Here is a 26,586-nt window from a genome sequence, read left to right on the forward strand (position 1 = left end):
TTACAGAAACAGAAGAGCTGGGGTTCCCTCTGCTGGCACAGTGCTGGAACTGTCTGCTGCCTACCTTCTTCCATTCCGCACTACACTGCAGCCTCTCACAGTAATACTGTGTCCTACGCTCACAGCCTACCCCACCTGTGTCTCCCCTGTGTGTCGTTCCCTCACCATTAGAATGTAAGCTCTCACAAGCAGGGTCCTTCTGTCTCACATGCTTTATGCTCCTTACCCCTTATAACGGCACCTGGCCCTCACTTTCTGCCGCCCTGCTGCTTATTTGATGCAGTAAGGTCTATATAACAAGAGAAATGTATGAAGTAGGGATGGCCATCGTTGCCATTGCCAACAATCGCAATTCTGCAACCGGTCATCGATAGTGCTGAACTATTCAATGGATGACCATCAATATTTTTATATATCGATGGTCATCCATTGAATTTGATTGATTGGCCTGTGGGCCAATCAAAACACAGGGGGCGTGGCTTCACAGGTGTCACTATGCTCCGTGTCCCGGCACTTAAAGGAAAAAAAAAAAGCAAAACATAGTTTTGCTATTCCATCGATGGAGTATTCGGCATCGGCCATGAACCAAACGATGATTTTGAATCATCGATGGTCGATGTCCATCCCTAGTATGAAGAGGTGTTATGTGCCAGTAGCTGTGCACGCTATGCACCTCAGATTCCGCCTCCCCCCATGTGCGAACACTGCTATGTGTGACCTTTATTAGCATTTGCGGTGACACTGGGGGAATATGTCCGGTGCCTGAATACAATCCCTGCAGCACAAGTCAGTGACAACAGGGACAGCTGCAGACATTGTGTGGCAAAAAGGCCCTGGCTTCACAGGGTAGGGGCCTGACTTCTGCCCAGAACCCATTTTCGTCACTGCGGGGGTCTGAAGATGCTGGGCTGCACTCGAGGGCCAGTCTGTCTGCAGTCTCCGCCTCGACACTGTGACAGGAGTCAGGTGCTGCTTACCTCCCTTTTTTTGGGATGTTCCAATGTCCCTCCCGCGGCCTGCAGTGTCACGTGGCGGGGAGGATGGGATGGGGGGGGGGCAGTTGGGAACAGTGGAACACCCTAAAGCAGCCACCTAAGGGTGGAGACGCACCTGTGCAGCCAGTACACTCTGGCCAACGTATCACACGCGTAGAAGCACAGGAATATATTAGCAGATGACCAAGTCGACGCCTTGCAAAGTTGCTCTGCTGTTGCGCCGATCCAAGACGCACCCACAGACCTCGTGGAATGAGCCCAGACCCCTGCAGGAACCGGGAGGGAGGCCCCTAAGTAAGCCTGCTTGATGACAGATCTAAGCCAACGGGTAATCGTCTGCTTAGTAGCAGGCCAACCTCTCTTCTGAAATCTGCAGCGGACAAAGAGATAGTCTGACTTCCAAAGAGCCTTAGGGCGGGATGAGTTAAAGCCTTTAGCTCTTAACAAGGAGGTCTCAACAGCCACCCCGTCAAAGCCATACGCTGTAAGTTCGGATGTAGACACGGACTTTGAGTGAGCAGGTCTGGCAGTAGAGGTAGACAGATCGGAGGGGCCACTGACAGGGCCTGTCTGGGCCAGTGTAGGGCCATCAGGAGCAACATGCCCTCTTCCACCTTTAAATTGTGGATTACTCTGAGGAGGAGCGAGATGGGGGCAGAGGACAGAGCGTCTACTATGCAAGCCCCTGGGTCACGAGACCTGGACCCATACAGGGTACCCAGGTGGTTGCAGTGTGATGCCATCAAGTCCACTCGGGTATGCCCCAACAGTGCACCAACATCTGGAATACCTCTGCCTGGAGGGCCCATTTGCCGGCATCCAGAGTCTGATGGCTGAGAAAGTCCGCTTCCCAATTGAGGACCCCCCAGGATAACGATCGCTGAAATAGCTGGGATTTCCCCTCTGACCACTGAAAAATGTGGGAGGTCTCTGCCATAGCCACCCCCTTGGTGGTTAATATAAGCACCGTCATCACGTTGTCTGACTGGACTTGCACAGTGCGACCCCAGGGTAAAGGGTCCGCCAAACTGAGGGCCCGCTGGACTGCTCTCAGTTTGAGGACATTGATTGACAGCTGGGCTTCTTGTGCATTCCAAATGCCCTGGAAAGAACTTTGTCACATTACCACTCCCCAACCACAGAGGCTGGCATCTGTGGTGAGAAGAGTCCACAACCCAAAACGGTCTACCCACTGTGAGGTTCTGGTCCAAAAGCCACCAGGACAGGGAGATATAATACGCCTGTGAAAAGACAATCAGGTGGGACCGGAGATTGGTATAAGACCCCGACCACTTGTTGAGGATCTCTTGTTGGAGAGGGTATGAGTGGAACGGAGCATGCTCCGCCAGGTCGAAGGCTGATACCATCGAGTCCAGGACCCTCATGCAGGCATGAATTGACACCCACCGGAGGGAGAGGAGGCATCGGACACGGGACTGGAGAGTCTTGCGGTGCACCTTTGACAGGTAGATACGCTGATGAACAGTATCCAACTGGGTCCCCAGATGGATCATGGACTTGGACCAATTTATGATCAAGCTGGGATGTTCTAAGCCCAAATGGCGAATGTGCCAGGATCAGCAAGTCATCCAGATACGGAATTATCCGGATATCTAGATTGCAAAATCTGCTGCTCATGACCTTCATAAACACCCGGGGTCCAGGGAGAGGCCGTAAGGCAGCGCTTGAAACTGGAAATTATGGTCTTGCAGCACAAACCGCAGAAACCGCCGATGTTCCAGTTTGATGGGGATATGCAGATACACGTCCTGGATGTCCAGGGACGCCATGTAGTCCCCTGGTTGTAAGGCCAGAACTATTGTTTGCAAGGTTTCCATCCAGAACTTTGGGACTCGGACGAATTTGTTGAGCTATTTTAAATTGAGGATGTTGAGCTATTTATTATTATTATTTTATTTATAAGGCGCCACAAGTGTTTCGTAGCGCCGTACAAAGGAACAATACAGGGAGACAAAGCTTGGCATAACATTGAATAACTAACAAAAATACAGTACAAATAAAGAGCGCCACAGATCAATACACATTACAGCTTGGATATAAGTAGTGAGGACTCAATCAACATACAACTAGAGGCTTGAGGCCAATGATGGAGAGGAGTATGCAGACGAAGATGGTCACTGAGTGTTGGAGTATAGGAGAGCTGTGAGTGACATGTGAAGAGAAGTGGGCTTTGTCAACAGGAGGGAAGAGGGCCCTACTCGGAGGAGCTTACAATCTAGTAGGAAGGGGAGACAGACAGATTACAAGAGGTGCAAGCGAGGGGGAGGTGGTTAGATAGCAGGATGTAAACAGGCAAGGGGTCGGAGAACCAGCTGGTTTATGCAGTGGAAGGGTACGCTTTGATGAATAGGTGAGTTTTCAGTGCCCGTTTGAAGCTTTGCAAGGTCGGGGAGAGTCTGATGGAGCGAGGGAGTGCGTTCCACTGAAGGGGTGCAGCACGGGCAAAGTCCTGTACTTTAGCATGGGAAGCAGTGATCAGGGTGAAGGAGAGACGTCAGTCATCAGCCGACCGTAGAGGGCGGGAGGGTGTATGAATGGAAATGAGGATAGAGATATATGGAGATATATTTTAAATTGAGCCCGTTGGGCTTCTGGACCAAGAAGAGGCTGGTGTAAAAACCTCTGCCTCACTGAGGCGCAGGTACCGGGGCTATGACCCCAGGTGACAGGAGCTTCGGGATGGCCTGCTCCAGAGCTCTGCACTTTTCCAAGAACTTGTGGAAAAGAAGAGCTTGGTGGACGCCGCCGAAAGGTTACAGAGTAGCCCCGGGAGACCAAATCCCGAACACATGCGTCCGACGCGGATTTCAGCCCAATGTCTGAAAACTGTAGCAGGCGACCCCCCACCCTGGGATCCCCAAGGTGAGGCGCCACCCCCCCCCCCACCCCCACCCATTCCCTACCCTGTTATGCAGAGAGGCTTGTCCTCTGCTTAGTCAGGGATCCTGGTGGGCTAGGGAAGGATACCCCTAGTTCTGTAGGACTTTGTGGGCAGGGTTCTTGTAAAAGAACTTCCCCCACCCTGGAAGGCAACATGGTTAGGGGGGGGGGGGGGGGACGACGACAGCAAGGAAGCCAGGGCCGGCTCTACCACTAGGCAGCTGCCTAGGGCGCCGGGATCTGGGGGGTGCCACCAAGTCTGCAAATCAAAAAAACAAGGCTGTCTATGAGGATCCTTGCTGTACTTAAAGCAGGTGGTGGCTGTGGAACTTCTAAGACCTCACCTCTATACTTTCCCTTACTTCCTACATTGCTGCCCCCTCCTCCTTGTACCCTGTTGTGGGTGGCAAAGGGGAGGGTGCAGAGGACCTCCAGGAAAAACCAAGGGACTTGGGCACCTTCCCAGGGCGTGGGAGAGGGGGTCATGGGGATTGGATGACCACATAATCTAAAATATTTTCTTTTGGGGGGTAGGTTGAAGTTGTGCCTAGGGTGCCGAGAAGCCTTGCACCGGCCCTGAAGGAAGCAGCCAACCAGCACAATTTCTTCTTCATCTATCCTGGTGACGCAGCTGACCTTGGGATGTAGTAGGGTCTGATAGGAGCCAGGCACCTATGCTAAATGCTTTGAAGAGAGGCAGGCTCCTCCTCTCTGCATCCCATCATGCCTCAGTTCGTTTTAGGTGCCCACAGGAGTCAGGCAGAAGATTAGATAGCTAGGTGTTTATTTTTTTATTTTACACATTAGTTAGGACAGGCGACAGTGTGAGGATTCTATGATAATCCTCACACTGACAGTGCAGCAGGGGCTGACAGAAGCGCGTCCTGTCAGCGTCCTGTGTGCAGAGACACTGCTTGCTCTCTCTGCACAGCGCTTACAGCTTCACAGCTGTAGAAGCTGCCTGGGCTCAAGGGGACTCCGGGTCCGGCTCCTCACAGGGGGGATCGCAGGTGAAGGATCTCCCAGTATGGCGGCCGCCATTTTAAATGAGCTTACAGGCTGAACTCCATGCAGGAGGGCACAGCTTGTTACAGGAGCCCGGACATGGGCAATCCTAAGTGATCCCCTGCCGAGGGGGAGGCACTAGGGAATGGAGAAGGCATCTGAAGGAGCAGCTTCCAAGGGGTAGATGACGCCAAAGAGCCACGGACCCCGCTGGAGCAGGGACAATGGCCTCTTCCTTTCACTCTGTTTGGCGCCTTTGGAAAGCACTGTGCTGCGGAGCTGAGGGTCTATTTCCTACAGAGTGATAAGCTTCTCCTGGGCATCGCTACCCCCGCTGACCAGAAGGGTCCACCGGCAGACACATAAGTACTCTGGCATACTTTGGCTCAGTAATGTCACCTGACATTTTGCACTGTTATAATTATCATGACAGAAAGGTATTCTGCTGTTATGGGGGAGGGAGCGATCGGCTTGTTAAACCCCTGAAAATTTTGTGGGCTTGATTTAACACCAGAACAGATGGCTCAAGGGGATATTTGCCCTGTATGTGAAGCTGTACCCAGGTGAGCACTAGCTCAGAGGAGAGATCAGCCTGAGCCTGCGTGGGCTGCTGCCTTAGGCAAGTCTGTCACTGCATTGGTGACAGTGTTAAACAGACAGAGGGATGAATTTGTGAGGTCCCCTAGAGACCATTGTCATCCTCTCAACAGTCCGCTGGTTCCATACCCTTATCACAGGGGGAGCCAGCCCTTTTGCAGGTCATGCCAGATACTGCACAGGGCATTTAGAAGTTTAATGCTCTCATGGAGCAGTTTTCAAGGGAGCCGGGAGAGTCTTCCAGACATTTGGTAACATCTCTGCCTATCCTCAATGTGGATTCTGAGGAGGAGGGAGAGTGTGGCCCTGAGATGTACTGGGATCAGAAAGAGGAATTGGACATTTCTGTAAAATGGCTGTAAAGCAAGCTTTAAATTTATCTGAGGGAGATAAGACTCCTGTTCAGAGAATTTTCAAGAGACAGCGCAGAGACACAGTCACCTTTCCCTCAGATGAGGGCATGCAAGATTTGTTAAGAGGGGCTTGGAAAACACCCGATAAAAAGATTCTACCTAAAAGGTACTTGAGTTTATACCCAATGCCAGAGGAGCATATAAAGTTGTGGGAGAAGGTTCCCTTAGTAGATGCTTCGGTCGCTAGGCTGTCAAAGGCTATGGTGTCAGTATACATAATGCTTCCCACCACACACAGAAAGTGATGTCAGTATACATAATGCTTCCCACCACACAGGAAGTGATGTCAGTATACATAATGCTTCCCACCACACACAGGAAGTAATGTCAGTATATATAATACTTCCCACCACACACAGGAAGTAATGTCAGTATATATAATATTTCCCACCACACAAAAGGAAGTGATGTTAGTATATGTTTCCACCACACACAGAAAGTGATGTCAGTATATATAATATTTCCCACCACACAAAAGGAAGTGATGTCAGTATATATAATGCTTCCCACCACACAGGAAGTAATGTCAGTATATATATATAATGCTTCCCACCACACACAGGAAGTGATGTCAGTATATATATATAATGCTTCCCACCACACACAGGAAGTGATGTCAGTATATATAATGCTTCCCACCACACAGGAAGTGATGTTAGTATATGTTTCCACCACACACAAAGTGATGTCAGAAGACAGAATGACCCATAGTAAGTGATGTCAGCATACAGTAAATGCTTCCCACCACACACAGAAAGTGATGTCAATAGACACATAGTCCCCACCTCACAAAGGAAGTGATGTCAGCATACATAATGCTTCCACCACACATAGGAAGTGACATCAGAAGACACAACCACCCACATCAGACACAGGAAGTGATGTCAGAAAACATATAGCCCCCACCACACACAGGAAGTGATGTCAGCATACATAATGCTTCCCACCACACACAGGAAGTGATGTCAGCATACATAATGCTTCCCACCACACACAGGAAGTGATGTCAGCATACATATTGCTTCCCACCACACACAGGAAGTGATGTCAGGCTACATAATGCTTCCCACCACACACAGGAAGTGATGTCAGCATACAGAATGCTTCCCACCACACACAGGAAGTGATGTCAGGCTACATAATGCTTCCCACCACACACAGGAAGTGATGTCAGGTTACATAATGCTTCCCACCACACACAGGAAGTGATGTCAGCATACAGAATGCTTCCCACCACACACAGGAAGTGATGTCAGCATACATAATGCTTCCCACCACACACAGGAAGTGATGTCAGCATACATAATGCTTCCCACCACACACAGGAAGTGATGTATGCTTTCACAGATCATAAGGAAAATAAAACTATTCCAAAGAAAGTTTACCAATAAAACCCTAGGATTTCCCCAGGGGTGGGGTGGGGGAATCAGTAGTGCACTGTGGGAATCCCGTTCTATCAGTGTGGCCTGGGTCAGCTGTTGTCAGTCAGAGAGTGGGGTGATAGTGACAGAGTAACCTCCCCTCTCTTATAGTGCTACGTACAGTAATATGCTTGTATTATTGTGTCCTTATATCACCAATCCACCTATATGTAACAGAACCCTATCCTGTGACTAGAACCTGAGCACTCCTCAGTCCCTATGTCTCTCAGCACCTGTCCGTAATGGGATTGCCCTGCTTTCTATTCTGCTGCAATATCTGGAACATTCCACTCTGTCCATTGCAGCCATATTACCCCATAGGGAATGGTCTTGGACCTGCACCCCCACCGTGGGTGCTACGAGGAAAGATCTGTGGAACATGCCCCCACTGGGTTGAAGTGCATGTGGTAACCCAGGGGATGCCAGGATGTTCCCCAGAATCTATGGGTTACTTACCGCATGTGACTGGAGAGTTTATTGAATGGAACTTGGAGCCTGCTGACGCCCCCTAGAGTATGGATGATGCAACAACAGCACTAGAAGCATGCTTACATTATATACAGTCAGTCAGTGATTGTCCAGCTCTCATGGGATTATACCCTGGCTAATATAAACAGCATTTTATTACTTTCCAATGTGGAACAGATGTCGGGGGGTTGGGCAGCGATAAATACAAGTTTTTCCTCAGGTTAGATCTTTGTTTTTGTGCTGTTGATATAAGACTCCAAAATGAAGATGGTCTCATCGACCTGGATCTCACTGGCGTCCAATCTGGGGGTAATAAAAAAAAAAAAAAGGTTAGGATTAGACGTTCACTAGTGAAGATGGGTTGGGTACAAGCTCCCAACACTGCGGCCAGGTCTATCCCCTAACCTGGTACCCAACACACATTACAAAACGTCAGGATTCTCCATCCGCCAGTATCCAGCGTGCGGAGATACCCAGTGTACCCTGTATAACCACATGCCCTTTCCAGTAGCATTCTTGCTGAATTAAACGAGGGTACTCCCACTGCTCAGCAATGTTTCGTTATTACCTATATTAGAGGGTGTAAAAGTCTGTCCTAAAGGAACACTAACAGGCCAGGCTCGAAGTATAACCAAGCCAGTAACACAGTCAGTTAGATTTATCCATTGGATCAGTTTAGGAAGCACTGACTTATATGCGAAGACGTGCCATAAAGATCTGGCCACAAGGGGGCACTGTAACATCACAGAAGGGATTAGGTCAACATGGGGTTCGGTCTACCTAGTCAACAGTCAAAAGGTCAACATGAAGTTTCTCACTTTTTTTGGCCAACAGACTAGTGCGTGGTAGGAGAATAGAATAGTGCGAGGGGACGCGGGGCGTGCGAGGGACGCGGGGCACTTTTTTAGTGTCCATGTCAAATGGGTCGACATTTGACATGGACACCGGGATAAAAAAAAAGTTAAATACCCCATGTCAACTTTTTTACTGTCGACCTTTCCCCATGTCGACCTAGTGGATGTCTATCCAATGATCCATACCTGAATGGAGAAAGTCTGTGCCAAGTACAATAAGAGGAAATATTATTAAAGCCCAACATAAGAGGAGAATTGCTTCCTGTAATAAAGCGACATGCGGGCAGCCAGATACAGCCGTGGTGCATCACAGAGAGTCACAGCGCTCCCTAGGTGCAGCACAGACAGCTACACTCACTGATAACAGGATACAGGGGACACCACTCCTGTAATAAGCACCATGTGGGCAGCCAGATACAGCCGTGGTGCATCGCAGAGAGTCACAGCGCCCCCTAGGTGCAGCACAGACAGCTACACTCACTGATAACAGGATACAGGGGACACCACTCCTGTAATAAGCACCATGTGGGCAGCCAGATACAGCCGTGGTGCATCGCAGAGAGTCACAGCGCCCCCTAGGTGCAGCACAGACAGCTACACTAACTGATAACAGGATACAGGGGACACCACTCCTGTAATAAAGCGACACGCGGGCAGCCAGATACAGCCGTTGTGCATCGCAGAGAGTCACAGCGCCCCCTAGGTGCAGCACAGACAGCTACACTCACTGATAACAGGATGGTGCGCAGTGTTCAATACAGGGGACACCACTCCTGTAATAAGCGCCATGTGGGCAGAGAGATACAGCCGTTGTGCATCGCAGAGAGTCACAGCGCCCCCTAGGTGCAGCACAGACAGCTACACTCACTGATAACAGGATACAGGGGACACCACTCCTGTAATAAAGCGACACGCGGGCAGCCAGATACAGCCGTTGTGCATCGCAGAGAGTCACAGCGCTCCCTAGGTGCAGCACAGACAGCTACACTCACTGATAACAGGATACAGGGGACACCACTCCTGTAATAAAGCGACACGCGGGCAGCCAGATACAGCCGTTGTGCATCGCAGAGAGTCACAGCGCCCCCTAGGTGCAGCACAGACAGCTACACTCACTGATAACAGGATACAGGGGACACCACTCCTGTAATAAAGCGACACGCGGGCAGCCAGATACAGCCGTTGTGCATCGCAGAGAGTCACAGCACCCCCTAGGTGCAGCACAGACAGCTACACTCACTGATAACAGGATACAGGGGACACCACTCACTTGTCGACGTTCCGTTTCAGGCTCTCCAGCTGCTGGCGCTCCGGGGCAGTGATCATCTCCTCTATCTCCTGCAGCTGGGTCTCCTCCGCCCCTGTGGCCTGCATGGAGGCAATGATGGCCTCAATCCTCTGTGACTTTTCCAGCAGGCGCCTGCAGAGAATGGACAAGGAAAATGCTCAGCTTCTCCCCAGCAGGGGGCGCAATAATTATACAGAATTCTAACATCCTAACCCGTAACCCTTGCGGAGAAACATTGGAGACCGCTGGTGATAACTAATCTATGCATTAGATGGCGACGATATAAGGCGGTCAGGACACACAGCGAAAGCAGCCAGTTCTGTGCGGTGGGTAATTGGCTCATTAGTGACATCACTGAGGTACCACCGGGCGCAAGGGTAGGAAGCCAATGAGATCGGAGAATACAATCCCCAAAACTCACTTGTTCTCCTTGGTCTCGAACTGTCTCCTCTCGATCAGATTGGCCACAGTCTGTTAGAAACAAGAGAAAGTCATCCTACAGCCGCTGGTATATATTGTGCCCAGACACATTCTGACCTGGGCAGGCAGAGAGACCACCCAACAGCCTGATCAATACTGAGCCAGCTCCTCAGGGCAGCACGCTGGGCAGTGTTAATGCCATATATGTGCACAACACAGAAAGACTAACAGTAATATGCTGCAAATCTGCGCAAATAGCTAACAAAATAAAGGGGATTCGGCTCATTTCAAAACATTTCAGCCGCTCGGCAAGGGACCCCAATCTCTGCACAAGCCCTTACACTAGCAATATGCCCAGCACACAATTACATTGCAGGTTTACACAGGCTGGAATGGGGAAACTAGAGATCACAGAGCGAAGACCATCGCTGTCAGCCATCACTGGGAGAGGTGGGGATGGGTACCTTGTAGCATCTCTGCAGCAGCATCCTGGCAGTGGGGAGAGGATTCACTGCGTACAGATAGAATGTCCTAGAGGGTGCATGATCAGGCGTTTTGGGGATTTCCTATTTGGGTAAGATGACAGATGTCAGCAACATTCATTCACAGCTAAATCAGATTGGTTGCCAGCTTTAGGGGCAAGATAATGGGCACCAACCTGCAGGTTTACCAAGTTTTCAGACAGCATCTTATACAGCATGTCCTTGGCCTCCTTAGCGGGGACCATCGCAAAATCTTCCACCTGTTTTTGTTCCAAGTGTCTCTTCCGAAGGAGGAGGCGGAAAATCCGGGCGCAGCGAGAGCCGAACCTGCAGGAGCACGCTAATCAGAATGTGCGCAGGTCTTACAGCAAAACAGACAGAGCGGAAACAACAAGATTTATGTCTTACCTGTTAAATGACTTTCTTCGAGGACATCAGAGGCCACAGGTTTAACGATGGGTAGTGGAGTGGTGAGAGAGATTCCAGCACCAGAAAGGTTAAACTTCTTCCTGCCTCCTAAGCTCCTCCCCTCCTCTACCCTGCCTCCAGGCCAGCTACTTTCAGTTTTTACCAAGCCAGGCAGGAGACAAGAGAAGGAAGAGAAACACCACACAGAACACAATCTAACATATGTGAGGTCACTCAGAGGAACCAATAACAGTAACATGTGTGAGTTAACGAACTATGAACTTCAATACAACTGCAGCAGGGGCGGCAGGGAGGGATCCCTGTGGTCCCAGACGTCCTCAAAGAAAGAGATTTAACAGGTAAGACAAATCTTGTTTTCTTTGTCGGGAGACATCAGGGGCCACAGGGCTATCGCTGGAATGTCCAATATCAGCCAGCTAAGGGTGGGGACACGCCTGTGCAGCAGCCAGTACACTGTGGCCAAAAGCGGAGTCCTGGGAGGCAAATGTATCAAATGCATAGAAACTTAAGAAAGTATTGGCGGATGACCAAGTCATCAGCTTGTAATGTTGCACCACCCCTAACAGTCCAAGATGCACCCACAGTCCTCATGGAATGAGCCCAGACTCCTCAAGGAACCAGGAGTGAGGGTCAAAGTACACCCACTTGATGGCAGATCAAAGCTAATGGGCAAACAACTGCTTAGCAGCAGGCCAACCTCGTATTTGAAAACTGCAGAGGACAAAAGAGATAATCTGACTACCGAAGAGCTTTAGTGCGACGGACACAGTTGCGCAACACACGACCTACAGCTAGGGAAGACTTTACCTTGGGGAGGTGCGAAGAACGGATCGAAGAACCACCCAGCCAGGATGTAAGACTAGGAAAGGTGACGGACAGGACATAGCAGATAGGCCAGACACTCTCCGTGCCAGACACTCTCCGTGCCAAAACAATAGCTAATAAGAAAACTGCTCTCTGGGTAAACCAACCAAGGTCCACTTAAACAGGGCACCCTGAAGAGCCCCAAGGACCAGTGAAAGATCCCACGGAGGAACCGTAGGAACACAGGAAGGCTGGAGACGTAGAACACCCCACCTGAAAATGCAGACATCCTACTAGGATGCCAACCTCCTGTGGAACATGATGGATAGAGCCTAAACTTGTACTTTCAAAGACAAGCACAATCCAGCCTCCAAACCCTCCTGCCAGAATGACAGAATCCCGCGCGAGCTGTAAATGCTGGGATTGAGAAACGGTAACTACTCACCAAAGAAGGCCCCAAGCCTTGAGCGAAGTGGAAGTCTGAGTAAGGAACTCGTGCTCAGATGTGTGCTGCTGTGGCTACGGAGGAATCGCCCACTAGACCACGAGCAGTCACTGTTATGAGAGAGCAGGGCTGGACATAGAGGGAGACTGATCAGAGGGGTTACTGATAGCGCCTACGCATCCAAGAATCAGAGCCACCTGACCCCATGGGGCCACTTAAAGCAATGTACCTTTATCCACCCTCAACCCATGTTAAAATTACACAGAAGAAATGGAAAGGCGCACATCTGCCATGCAAGCCCCTGGCTCGCGAGACCTGGACCCGTACAGTGTTACACAGTGGTAGTGATGGCATCAAGTCCACCCTGGTTCTGCCCCAACGGTGCACCAGCATCCGGAATACCACCGGACGGAGGGCGTATCTGCCGTCATTGTAGTCCGCTTCCCAATTGAGGATCTCTGGACAGTGTTGTCCGACTGGACTTGCACAAGGCTACCCCAGAGACAATGTTCTGCCAGGCTGAGGCCCTGCAGGATTGCCCTTAGATTGAGGACCGTGATGGACAGCTGGGACTCTTGTGCATTCCACAAGCTCTGGAAAGATCCTTTGCACGTCGCCTCACTCCACTATGGAGGCTAGCATCCGTGGTGAAGAGAATCCACTGGTGAACTCAAAACAGACTCTTCGTTGTGAGGTTCTGGTCCAGAACCGCCCGGACAGGGAGATCCATACGACCGGCAATATCCGATGGGACCGGAGGCAGAGTATAAGACCTCGACCCCCAGTTGAGCATCTCCTGTTGGAGAGATCGTGAGTGGAAGTGAACACTGCCAAGTAGAAGGCTGATGCCGGCATGTGACACCCTTCTGAGGGTGAGGAGGCGCCGGACACAGGACAGGAAAGACCTGCGACACACCTATGGCAGGTAGGTATGCTGTATCCAACAGGGCCCTCAGAGGGTCATGGTCTGAACTGGAAGGTCCAGCTGTGATGGCCAAAAACGTCTACCACATGGCCTTGGAGGACTTCAGGCACACGTGCCAGGATCAGCAGGTCGTATAGATACAGAAGTATCCAGATACCCTGACTGCCATGACCATCGGAAACACCTGCAGTGGGAAGGCCGAAAGGCAGTGCCTTATACTGGAAATACCACTCATGCAGCGCAAACCGCAGAAACCGCCGACGTTTCACTCTGATTGGGATATGCAGGTATGCATCCTGATGTCCAGGGGCGCCCGCAGTCCCGTGTATACCGGCCAGAACTTTTGTTTGCAGGGTCTCCATCCTGAACTTTGAGATTCGGATGAATTTTCTGAGTTAGTGCAATTGAGCAGGGGATGGAATGACTCTTAAGTCTTCCATACCAAGAGGGGGCAGATGTAACAATTGGTACCTCACTGAGGCGCAGGTACCGGGCTATGACCCCAGATGACAGGAGCTTCTGGATGGCCTGCTCCAGAGCTTTGTACTTTTCCAAGCTCTATGCAGAACTTGTGGAAAAGAAGAGCAGGTGACACCCCCCCGACACACACACTGTGATCCCCCAGGTGAAGCCCCCCCACCCCGTTATGCGGAGAGGCTTATCCTCTGCTTACAGGTCTCCAGGTGGGCTAGGGAAGGTTACCCCTAGTTCTGTAGGACTTTGTGAGCTGGGGCAGGGTTCTTGTAAAATAACTCCCCCCCACCCCTGCCCTGGAACTGGAAGGCAACACAGTTAGGGGTGGACAACAAGAATTTGTTCAGCTTCGACGCAGCTGACACGGGAGGTAAGGTTAGCCGCACAACGAAAACTGAAAGTAGTTGGGCCTGGAGGTGGGGAGGAGCCTAGCAAGCAGCAAGAAGTTTAACCTTTCTGGTGCTGGAACACTCGCTCACCACTACCCAGCATTAGCCCTGTGGCCCCGGACATGCCCCGAAGAATAAATGAGGACAGCGGCGGAGAACTGGGGGAGCCGGGGGTGAAAGAACATTTACCTCTCCTGCACAATGGATTCCAGGTTAGATGTGGCCAGCGATGCGACAGCTTTGTGCAGATCTAACGGAGTGGAGTTAAGTCACCAACGGAAAAAAATGGTAATGCCAACACTTTCCTACTGTCAAATACAACATTTTATTAGAAGGATACTGATGACAAACATCCCTCCGCCGCTGTCCCCCGACCGGCCAACAAACTCCAGCTGAAAGAGAGAAGGAGATTACCACATGCGGCATTATACAGTAGGTACTGGTGCACCATGCACTGGAGGAGAAGTTACCGGATCATCGGCAAGCAGGGACAGGTACTGGTCCAGAACCTGCTTGGAAATGTTGTATCCTGATGGTAACGATCGGAAGATCTAGAACATGGAAAGACAGAATTAGCATTTGGAAATCTCTGGTATTGGAGCATTACATCCTGGTGTACACAGAAAGCTATAGGAATGAGTGTATGCCTCTTATAAACCGCCACACAGATACACGGGTGTCGGGCTGCCTGGCCTGGAACAGCGACTTCTACAGTACGTTGTGCGGCCGGGGGTCACAGACGTTACCTCATTGGAGGAGAGTGGCTGAGTGTATGCTGCATCTGACGACGTGGTTATTTCACTCATTCTCAGCATAGTCCTGACGATCTCACTGCTGGTCTGCAATAGAGAAGAGAGCGGGATGCGGAATACCACTGATTAGCGTCACAGCGACCATGACGCACACAGGGCTGAGGCTGACACAGAAGCTTCTGAGAATGATGTGGTCCCCCAGGCACTTAGACATACATGTGCATGGCGACCTAAACACGGTCTACACTGCAAACCAAACCCTATTCCGCTGGCTGCCAATCACTGAATGGTAACTCAGAAACAGCAAATCATTTGTCACAAGACTCAGACATGCCTATGGTTACCCAATGTGAGCATCTGACACTTCTTAGCAACACGTCACCACGGAAACAGCCCCTTACTACATACTTTGCTCCCGTGGACACAGATGTCGCTGATATATTCCCAGCCATAGTGGAGTCTCCCTGATGCCGATTGCTGGCATCAGGGCGAGGGCTGGTTCCAAGGGCCAGGGATTACCCAGTAAATTACAGTGCCCAGATTTATTCTGTTATTCCTGAGTGGAGAAAAGTAAGCGAGGGGAGAAAAAGACGGGTCTAGAAAACGGAGGGGCAGAAATCAGAGTCTGTAGCAGAGTACACAGGACTAGAAGTAACACAAATATCACAGTATAATCTTATTAGGGATAAATATTATTTTAAAGTGAAAGGTTAAAAAACTAACACGGTCTTTAACAAGCTGTTTTCTACCTTCCGATGACTTTTCCCATGCTCGTTACCCTGCAACTTTTACTAAGCAACAAACCATTCCCCGGTCTCCTAATACCTGATCCATCTTATTGGACACGGCGCTGATGATGGCCTGGTCTCGGAAGTGCTGGTGGAAGCGCTCACTGTTGATCTGCCAGTAAATCCCGTCCTCCTGGCTGGTCTGAGGAGGAGACGAGTGGGTGTCAGCTCACAGTGCAATGACCAATGTGGCGGCTCTCCATGGATCGCGGTAACCAAGGCCTACGCATGGCACTGATAAGCTCCAAACCTCACCAGCAGACCTCACCGTTGCATTACATGCATCAGGTTTTGCAATAATCCTTCAAAATAGGGAATGATTTCCTCTGCAGACATGATACACACTGAATCGTGGTCATCGCTACACTCGGGGTCACTTACAGCATTTGTGCGCAGGCTGGGGAAATAGATCACGATGCCCCCTGCTGGCCTGAGACGCCTCCTGCACTCACCTCTGCACCTGCCTCTCTCTTCTGTCTCTTGCTCTGACTTGCACCTTCATCATCATCCTCTGACCGGCGCCTCTTCCCCCTCCCTGCAGAGACCAAGAGAGACGCTATAAGCTGCAGTTAGTGCGAGCTCACCACTCATCGACCCATTAATGGCGCAGAGCCGTCAGAAGAGCACAGCAGGGGTCAGGTTACCTTGCCCACACCATCATTACTGTCACAGCTCCCCAAGTAGACCCTCTATGTCAAGCATGTCCAAACTATGGCCCTCCAGCTGTTGTGAAACTACAAGTCCCATCATGCCTTGCCTCAGTTTTGCTTTTAGGGAATGTTAAACTATTGCAAGGCATGCTGGGATGTGTAGTTTCACAACAACTGGAGGGCCATAGTTTGGACATGCCTGCTCTATGTGGTCCCACCATTTATACTTCACTACATGCCCCAGTCACCACCGCCGCAATCTGGAAAATTTATTCATTCTACAAAATGACTGTAGAAAAAGATTTAATCGAGGATTTCCAAACGCTAGTCCATGGCGAGTGCTCAGTAGTCAGACACACAGCATGTGTACACGTAATCACTGGAGGAAACGCATTTACACAGCCATCCACTATGGGGCGCTCTCCCTTACCGATCATGGTGAGTTTGGGGACAGTGAACAGGTCTTTCTCATTGGTCACCAACGTGGGAGCTGGGGGCTTCCGGCCTTCTGTGCTGGGCGTGTTCTCAGCTTCGGGGAGGGCTGGGCACCGCTGCACAAAGTGCGTGTCTGCCAGCTGGGTGAAGGTTGTCAACACCTCGCTGTATTCTACGTTCTTCCCATCTATATAGAGACAGAAAGAAGTCAGAGTCCCTCAGGACAGGCTTCAACCCCCACTAGCACAGTACGGGAGCATTCATACATCCAGAGTAACCAACCAGATTCTATCTATTATCTTCTAGAACAGGGGTGGCCAAACCTGTCCTCAAGATCTACCAACGGTGCATGTTTTCCAGGCAACCTATGGATCTATAGTAGGAATGAATGCAGCATGTTTGAAAATGTTACCGTTAGTATTGACTACAGCTGTGCACCAGCTAGGTGATCTGGAAAACATGGACCATTGGTAGATCTTGAGGACCGGTTTGGCCACCCCTGTTCTAGAAGGCGCAAAATAATTAAGTCGATTCTGATTGTTTGCAATGGGCAACGTCCAATAAAACTGCCATCTTAGTAAATAAACCCCTATAGCAGTCATGTCCAAACTGTGGCCCTCCAGCTGTTGTGAAACTACACATCCCAGCATGCCTTGCCATAGTTTTAGCATTCCCTAGAAGCAAAACTGTGGCAAGGCATGATGGGACTTATAGTTTTACAACAGCTGGAGGGCCACAGTTTGGACATGCCTGCCTTATGGGTTATATGAATACCTTGGAATCTGGAGATTGTAAACTTGCACCCTCGTACACCCCACACTGACTGTGGACTAATAGAGGTGGGAGGGGAGTGACTGAGGGCTCTATGCGGGAGGGTGACAAGTGTAAATTGGACTTTAGGGTGGAGGAGAAGCTAGTGAAGTATTCAGCAGAGCGTTGCTAGAGATAAATATGTCACAGTCACCTTCTATGGTCTCAGTCAGTCTGTCAGCCACTTTCTTCACTGCGGCAATGAGGGTCATCTTTCCATTCAGAAGCAGTTCCTCCACAATCAGCTCCCCCGTGTCCCCATACAGGGTCTTGGCGGTGTAGATATAGCGAGGATATCGGAGGATGCGCAGGCAGCAGTCGCCATGGGCGGTGTACTCCACAAAGCCACGTTTATGCAGCTGGTAGCTCACCAGGTTGTGCTGAATGAGGACACACAGGGACTTCTTTACCTGCCAGGAGAGATTATGTGTGTAAAGGCGGGAGAAGTAATGTGAATGAGCCCCACATGTGACTAGACGGAGAACACATGTACGTGTTGGGACACCAGAACTTGCCTGATCCAGGGAGGTCCCTGTGTCATTAGCGATGACTCTCAGTGGCTGGCTGCCGGTCCGTACGAGAAAAGTCCCCACGCGGTCTACGATCTCCCCGAAGTGCTCCTGCAGCAACAGAGAGCCCAGCTGGGCCTCCACCAGCGTCATGTCCACCTCAGCTCTGCCCAGGGAATACATACATTATAAATAGTTATTATACAGCATGTCACGTGGCAAGGTACCACTGCCCCACTGTAGTGAGCAGGGCATGCTGGAGCTTGTAGTCCTACCACAGCAGAGAGCGGTGCCAGGCATCCACCTGCATCATGTCCACCTCAGCTCTGCCCAAGGAATACATACATTATACAGCATGTCACTTGACAAGATGCACTGCCCCACTGTACGTCACTGGGTTAGACTGTCAGCACAATAGCGAGCAGGTCACCTGGGGACTTGTAGTCCTAACACAGCAGAGCGCCATAAGTAGTTCTGGCTGGCAGGCTATGCTGGGTCTTGTAGTCCTACCACACCTGAGATCCACAGGTAGCCCTGGCTGATAGTGCACGCTGGGACTTGTAGTCTCACCACACTGGAGATCCATAATTACTTTATCTGACAGTACATCCTGGGACTTGTAGTCCCACCACAGCAGAGAGCTATTGATTATATGGACTCACTTGATTCCGGATCCGATCAGCTAGTACTATAAAGGAGCTCTGCTCTCCCGGCCGTCGGCTCCCTCTGACAGACCGATCCGCTGCAAATCGCTCTCCTGTGTACGCCAGCGCCTGCCTTGTTGTTGATAAAGTTTATTGAGCGGCACTCGCTAGTCGCAGCTGGGATAGCTAGGCTTCGTGGGCGGGGCGCTCTGGCCGCTGCCTCACCGTTCGCGGAGGACTGAGAGCTGGGGAACAACAAGTTGCTTTCTAGCTGTGGTAGAGCGCCTGCGGGTGGGAGAGGCGCGCAGGCTGTAAGCTCGCTAGTGCTGGGAGGACTGACGTGACGCGCAGACCCGGAGGGAGCGGGAGGAGGAGGAGGAGGACAGAGGAAAATGGCGGAGGCGGCGGCAGCGGCGGCGGCTGTATCTCAGCATCGCTTCTTCTGTCATCACTGTAAGGGGGAGGTCAGCCCCAAGCTGCCGGTGAGTACGGTCAGTGGCGCCCCTGTGGCACCCGGGGAGTGCTGTCAGGCATGGGGGAGGACAGAGGGGCCCCTGATGGGGTACGTAATGCTGGCTGTCATGTCAGTGACGCCCGGGGGTGTGACTTGTGCCCCATTCTCTGAGATGGTGATGCCTCTTGCATGGAGAATGTGCCCCTTCATGACCTGTGTTGTGGCCCTTGGACTGGAGGGTGTACCCTTTTACACCTATGCTGAGGCCCCTGGCATGGAGGATGTGCACCTTACTGACCTATGATGTGGCCCCTGGCATGGAGGATGTGCACCTTACTGACCTATGATGTGGCCCCTGGCACGGATGCTGTCCGTCGACCCCCATCATTGGTGTGGCACAGATGTTGTTCCCCCATCGTTGGTGTGAGCTGTGGCCCCTGGCACAGATGCTGTAACCCCCCCCTCATCGTTGGTGTGAGCTGTGGCCCCTGGCACAGATGCTGTAAACCCCCCCCCCCCCCATCGTTGGTGTGAGCTGTGGACCCTGGCACAGATGCTGTAAACCCCCCCCCCCATCGTTGGTGTGAGCTGTGGCCCCTGACACAGATGCTGTGTCCCCCCCACCCCCCATCGTTGGCGTGAGCTGTGGCACCTGGCACAGATGCTGTCCGCTCAACCTACACATCATTGGTGTGAACTGTGGCCCCTGGCATTGATGTTGTCCCCCATCAATGACATGAGCTGTGGCCCCTGGAACGGATGCTGTTTGCCATCATTGGTATGAGCTGTGGCCCCTGGAGTTGGGAGATATGGTGACCAAGTACCTTTCTTATGGACACCTGTCACCAGCGATTGTGACCTATGTGTTCCTATAGTGACCACTATACCTGTGTAGGTAACTCTGGGTTACCAATACAAAGTCAGGTTATGTTGCACACAACTGGTTTCCCCGGGTGTCCCTGCAGCCCCCATATACAGTCATGTTATGTATAATGCCCAGCTTGGGGGTCCCCGGGTGTCTCTGCATCCCCCATATAGTCATGTTGTTTATTAACAGTTTCTTATATAGTGCACACATACTCCGCAGCGCTTTACAGAGAATATTTGAATATTCACATCAGTCCCTGCCCCAGTGGAGCTTACACTCTATATTCCCTACCACATGTACACATACACAGACATTCTAGGGTTAATTTGTTGGGAGCCAATAACCCTACCAGTATATTTTTGGGCTGTGGGAGGATACCGGAGTACCCGGAGGAAACCCACGCAAGTACAGGGAGAATATACAAACTCTGCACAGTTAGAGCCATGGTGGGAATTGAAATCGTGACCTCAGCACTATGAGGCAGTAATGCTAACCATTACACCATCCGTACTGCCCTCATGCCTCATCCCCGGGTGTCCCTGCACCCCCCATATACAGCCATGTTATGTATAATTCCAAATTCTAGAAATGTGTAGTGTTCATCATAGCACCCGCTATCTTTGATAACCCATGCAGTTTCTCTACCCTGCCTGGGGTGTCACTGTCTGCTGTGGTGTTTCTAGCACAGGTCTGGTTTGCCTATCAGTGCTGATATACAGACCACACAGTGCTAGAAGCACTACAGCAGACAGTGACACCCCAGGCAGGGAGGAGGAACTGCATGGGTTTTTAAAGATAGCGGGTGTTAGAATGAACACTAAGTGTGAAGGTACATGGGCACCCTGTTAGCTCTCCCCCATTCCCGATGTTGTACAGTAACATTACATCGACACGTTATACTGTGGCTCTCGCCCGTTCCCGTTGGTGCAGCGTAGCGTTATACTATGGCTCTCGCCCGTTCCCGGCATTGCAGCGTAGTGTTATACTATGGCTCTCGCCCGTTCCCGGCATTCCTGCGTAGCACCGTGGCTCTCGCCCGTTCCCGGCATTCCTGCGTAGTGTTATACTGTGGCTCTCGCCTGTTCCCGGTGTTGCAGCGTTATACTGTGGCTCTCCCCCGTTCCCGGCATTGCTGCGTAGCGTTATACTGTGGCTCTCGCTCGTTCCCGGCATTGCTGCGTAGCACCGTGGCTCTCGCTCGTTCCCGGCATTCCTGCGTAGTGTTATACTGTGGCTCTCGCCTGTTCCCGGTGTTGCAGCGTTATACTGTGGCTCTCGCCTGTTCCCGGTGTTGCAGCGTTATACTGTGGCTCTCCCCCGTTCCCGGCATTGCTGCGTAGCGTTATACTGTGGCTCTCCCCCGTTCCCGGCATTGCTGCGTAGCGTTATACTGTGGCTCTCCCCCGTTCCCGGCATTGCTGCGTAGCGTTATACTGTGGCTCTCCCCCGTTCCCGGCGGTGCAGCGTAGCATTATACTATGGCTCTCGCCCGTTCCCGCCATTGCAGCGTAGTGTTATACTGTGGCTCTCGCCCGTTCCCGGCATTGCTGCGTAGCGTTATACTGTGGCTCTCCCCCGTTCCCGGCGGTGCAGCGTAGCATTATACTATGGCTCTCGCCCGTTCCCGGCATTGCAGCGTAGTGTTATACTGTGGCTCTCGCCCGTTCCCGGCATTCCTGCGTAGCGTTATACTGTGGCTCTCGCTTGTTCCCGGTGTTGCAGCGTTATACTGTGGCTCTCCCCCCGTTCCCGGCGTTGCTGCGTAGCGTTATACTGTGGCTCTCCCCCCCCGTTCCCGGCGTTGTTGCGTAGCGTTATACTGTGGCTCTCCTTCGTTCCCGGCGTTGCTGCGTAGCATTATACTGTGGCTCTCGCCCGTTCCCGCCATTGCAGCGTAGCGTTATACTGTGGCTCTCCCCCGTTCCCGCCGTTGCAGCGTAGCGTTATACTGTGGCTCTCCCCCGTTCCCGCCGTTGCAGCGTAGCGTTATACTGTGGCTCTCCCACGTTCCCGGCGTTGCTGCGTAGCGTTATACTGTGGCTCTCCCCCCGTTCCCGGCGTTGCTGCGTAGCGTTATACTGTGGCTCTCCCCCCGTTCCCGCCGTTGCAGCGTAGCGTTATACTGTGGCTCTCGCTCGTTCCCGGCGTTGCAGCGTAGAGTTATACTGTGGCTCTCCCCCGTTCCCGGCGTTGCAGCGTAGCGTTATACTGTGGCTCTCCCCCGTTCCCGGCGTTGCAGTGTAGCGTTATACTGTGGCTCTCCCCCGTTCCCGGCGTTGCAGCGTAGCGTTATACTGTGGCTCTCCCCCGTTCCCGGCGTTGCAGCGTAGCGTTATACTATGGCTCTCGCCCGTTCCCGGCATTGCAGCGTAGTGTTATACTGTGGCTCTCGCCCGTTCCCGGCATTCCTGCGTAGCGTTATACTGTGGCTCTCGCTTGTTCCCGGTGTTGCAGCGTTATACTGTGGCTCTCCCCCCGTTCCCGGCGTTGCTGCGTAGCGTTATACTGTGGCTCTCCCCCCCGTTCCCGGCGTTGTTGCGTAGCGTTATACTGTGGCTCTCCTTCGTTCCCGGCGTTGCTGCATAGCATTATACTGTGGCTCTCGCCCGTTCCCGCCATTGCAGCGTAGCGTTATACTGTGGCTCTCCCCCGTTCCCGCCGTTGCAGCGTAGCGTTATACTGTGGCTCTCCCCCGTTCCCGCCGTTGCAGCGTAGCGTTATACTGTGGCTCTCCCACGTTCCCGGCGTTGCTGCGTAGCGTTATACTGTGGCTCTCCCCCCGTTCCCGGCGTTGCTGCGTAGCGTTATACTGTGGCTCTCCCCCCGTTCCCGCCGTTGCAGCGTAGCGTTATACTGTGGCTCTCGCTCGTTCCCGGCGTTGCAGCGTAGAGTTATACTGTGGCTCTCCCCCGTTCCCGGCGTTGCAGCGTAGCGTTATACTGTGGCTCTCCCCCGTTCCCGGCGTTGCAGTGTAGCGTTATACTGTGGCTCTCCCCCGTTCCCGGCGTTGCAGCGTAGCGTTATACTGTGGCTCTCCCCCGTTCCCGGCGTTGCAGCGTAGCGTTATACTGTGGCTCTCGCCCGTTCCCAGCGTAGCATTATACAGTGGCTCTCGCCCGTTCCCAGCGTAGCGTTATACTGTGGCTCTCGCCCGTTCCCAGCAGTGAGTACGTGTTGGCCGGTGTATTAATAACTCAGGATTTCCCCAGCTTTTCCTCACAGCTAGTTACTCGCTGTCCTGGCTGGTAGCCGGGGTTAGTCATAAACCTCCCCATGTATCTCCCCCATGTATCTCCCCCATGTGTTTCCCACTTGTAGGGACGCGGCAGTAATTCCTTGTGGCGCTTGTGGCCTGAGGCCGATCGCATCCTTTAGAGCTGACCGCTTCCCCTGCCTGGGGTTATGTGCTGGTAATGATAGGGGGCATGGGGTAAATGCTTACGTTACTGTCACTCTGTATGGTTGGCATCGCGTTACCATGGCAAACAGCAGTACTAGCATTGTATACACACCCCGCAGCAATGTCACCTCCATATTTTTCCTCACACACATGCCTGTCATTGCCCCCCCCCCCATCCCTGCTGCCGGTGACCCCTCCAGAACACATGCCCGTCATTGCTTCCCCCCCCCCCACCATCCCTGCTGCCGGTGACCCCTCCAGAACACATGCCTGTCATTGCCCCCCTCCCATCCCTGCTGCCGGTGACCCCTCCAGAACACATGCCTGTCATTGCCCCCCTCCCATCCCTGCTGCTGGTGACCCCTCCAGAACACATGCCCGTCATTGCTTCCCCCCCCCCCATCCCTGCTGCCGGTGAGCCCTCCAGAACACATGCCCGTCATTCCCCCCCCCCCCCCCCATCCCTGCTGCCGGTGACCCCTCCAGAACAGTTATTGGTGTCTGCGGTACGGGTCGGAGAGCTTTTACTTTCAGCGGTGCGTTTTGATAGGATTGTTTGCAGACCCTGGAGTGTTTGGGGGGGGGGGGTAATCTCTAATCTGCTCGCTGAGCGTTGGCAGACACTTAGAATAACTCCAGAGAGACAGACTCACTAATGTGAGAGCCATGTTCTGCTTTCTCACACTGGGTGGAGATGTGACAGAATCCCTTTCACTTTGTGCAGCCCGGAGGCCATCAGAAATATGACAGGGACAGGTCACATGAGTCATATCACCCGGGCAGATGCCAGGATAGCACCTTTGTCACAAAGAAGCCTTTCTGCAATTAGCAACACTGTATCCGGCCCGGAATACTGTGCACCGAACGCCCACGTCTAAATAAAGGGGTGCGGGTGGATGGGAGCTCCGGGGAGGGGGCGGTAGACAGGCTGCGTCTCACTGCCACCGTTCCGGGAGCTGGCTATAGTAAGATACTGCGGGCATCCTGTATATGTGTATATCGCCACCGGCGATGCAGCTTCTGGTAAGGGTCTTGGGGCATGTATCTGTCTTCAGCTGCGATCATGTATGCAGAGAAATGGGACGCCAACAGCGCTACTACCAGTGTGTGCGTCACAGGAGTCCCGGTTCCTCGTTATATGCATCATAGTTGTGCACCCAGTTACTGAGGGCTCTGCGATGGCTCCGATGGGGGGGAGGGAGGGGGTCCCTTTCCTTTTCTGGGCGTCCGCTTCGCTTGCGATGATTATCCTCGGCTGGAGCGTACACACAAGTGCTGCCCAGAATACGATGCGAGAAGCGGCCATGACGGTGATGACAGGCCCCCTGCCTTGTGAACTGAAAGCAAAGAGCATGGGTCTTCAAACTGTGGCCCTCCAGATGTTGTGAAACTACAAATCCCAGCATGCCTTGCCACAGTTTTGCTATAAGGGAGTGTTAAAACTGTGACAAGGCTTGTTAGGATTTGTAGTTTCACAACATCTGGAGGGCCACAGTTTGAAGACCCATGGCAAAGAGAGTTCTGTATCTTTCCCCTGGAGTGTGAGATATAATCATGCTTGCTGCTAACGGCATTTGGGCTTTATCCAAGTCAGGCTTTCACTTCTAGATAAGGGAAGGCAGGGCCGCACCATTCTCCTGCTGGAAGTGGAGGCACCGAGGGAGTACGGGGGTACCCCAGGGTGTAGTGTCTGTACCTGGTAATATCGCCATTCAGGTCCAGTGTTCTCACCGCAGGTGGCAGTGTGCTGAGTGATCTAGCATTGCTTTCCCCGTGTGTCTGTAGGACCTCATACAGTGTATGCACGGTCCCGTACTAGTGGTCACATGATCCCCAGGGTACTACTATCTGTGAGGTCTGACCGGATCAGCATGTACTGCGGATGTGCCCTACACTGCCTGCTGTGTACACCCCTCACCAGCACAAGGTGACTCCACAGATATCTGGGCCACCACTGTGATCCTCCGCTTCCGGTCACCGATTATACTGTATAATGCACAAACTATATTACTACAGATGAAACCTGCCCGCGCATGCCTCATGCCTCCTGGTGAGTTATGGATTTGTTTTTACATACTTCCTACAGAGTATTTTCTTTTTTTGATTGGTGCCTCACACCTCCTACGGAAATATAATTTCACAGTGGGTGCATGATACAACCTACCAAGGTTCCTTTTTCAGGATTGGTGCCTCACACCTTGTCCAATGTGTAACCATTTCATTACTGTGTGGCGGAGGCCTGTTATTAGAGCCTGCCCGGGGTTACTGTGTGGCGGAGGCCTGTTATTAGAGCGTGCCCGGGGTTACTGTGTGGCGGAGGCCTGTTATTAGAGCGTGCCCGGGGTTACTGTGTGGCGGAGGCCTGTTATTGGAGGGTGCCCGGGGTTACTGTGTGGCGGAGGCCTGTTATTAGAGCCTGCCCGGGGTTACTGTGTGGCGGAGGCCTGTTATTAGAGCCTGCCCGGGGTTACTGTGTGGCGGAGGCCTGTTGTTAGAGCGTGCCCGGGGTTACTGTGTGGTGGAGGTCTGTTATTAGAGCGTGCCCGGGGTTACTGTGTGGTGGAGGTCTGTTATTAGAGCGTGCCCGGGGTTGCTGTGTGGTGGAGGTCTGTTATTAGAGCGTGCCCGGGGTTACTGTGTGGCGGAGGCCTGTTATTAGAGCGTGCCCGGGGTTACTGTGTGGCGGAGGCCTGTTATTAGAGCGTGCCCGGGGTTACTGTGTGGCGGAGGCCTGTTATTAGAGCGTGCCCGGGGTTACTGTGTGGCGGAGGCCTGTTGTTAGAGCGTGCCCGGGGTAACTGTGTGGCGGAGGCCTGTTTTTAGAGCGTGCCCGGGGTTACTGTGTGGCGGAGGCCTGTTATTGGAGGGTGCCCGGGGTTACTGTGTGGCGGAGGCCTGTTATTAGAGCCTGCCCGGGGTTACTGTGTGGCGGAGGCCTGTTATTAGAGCCTGCCCGGGGTTACTGT

The 26,586-nt window shown here is 52.3% G+C and overlaps 2 protein-coding genes across 2 annotated transcripts in view; one reads left to right on the plus strand and one right to left on the minus strand.

Annotated features, from left to right (window-relative positions):
• Positions 1 to 7,917: 7,917 nt before the first annotated feature.
• POLR3C (RNA polymerase III subunit C) lies at positions 7,918 to 19,146 on the minus strand. The gene is made up of 15 exons (XM_083167355.1): positions 18,917 to 19,146; positions 18,261 to 18,420; positions 17,900 to 18,155; positions 16,931 to 17,122; positions 16,303 to 16,385; positions 15,888 to 15,992; positions 15,057 to 15,149; positions 14,781 to 14,861; positions 14,651 to 14,702; positions 14,500 to 14,560; positions 11,021 to 11,171; positions 10,827 to 10,928; positions 10,364 to 10,413; positions 9,925 to 10,074; positions 7,918 to 8,103 (listed from the first exon to the last, which is right to left on the minus strand). The coding sequence occupies exons 2-15, from the start codon at positions 18,405 to 18,407 to the stop codon at positions 8,022 to 8,024; spliced, it is 1,605 nt and encodes a 534-aa protein (XP_083023481.1). The 5' UTR covers positions 18,408 to 18,420; positions 18,917 to 19,146; the 3' UTR covers positions 7,918 to 8,021.
• RNF115 (ring finger protein 115) overlaps positions 19,110 to 26,586 on the plus strand; it is a 22,893-nt gene continuing 15,416 nt past the window's right edge. Inside the window, exon 1 of the mRNA XM_083167358.1 lies at positions 19,110 to 19,380. Within this exon, the coding sequence (XP_083023484.1) occupies positions 19,291 to 19,380 (90 nt within the window). The 5' untranslated portion in view covers positions 19,110 to 19,290. The remainder of the gene's footprint in view (positions 19,381 to 26,586) is intronic.

This window comes from Crinia signifera, chromosome 12 (genome assembly GCF_055691185.1).
Source record: "Crinia signifera chromosome 12, ASM5569118v1, whole genome shotgun sequence".
NCBI lineage: Eukaryota > Metazoa > Chordata > Amphibia > Anura > Myobatrachidae > Crinia > Crinia signifera.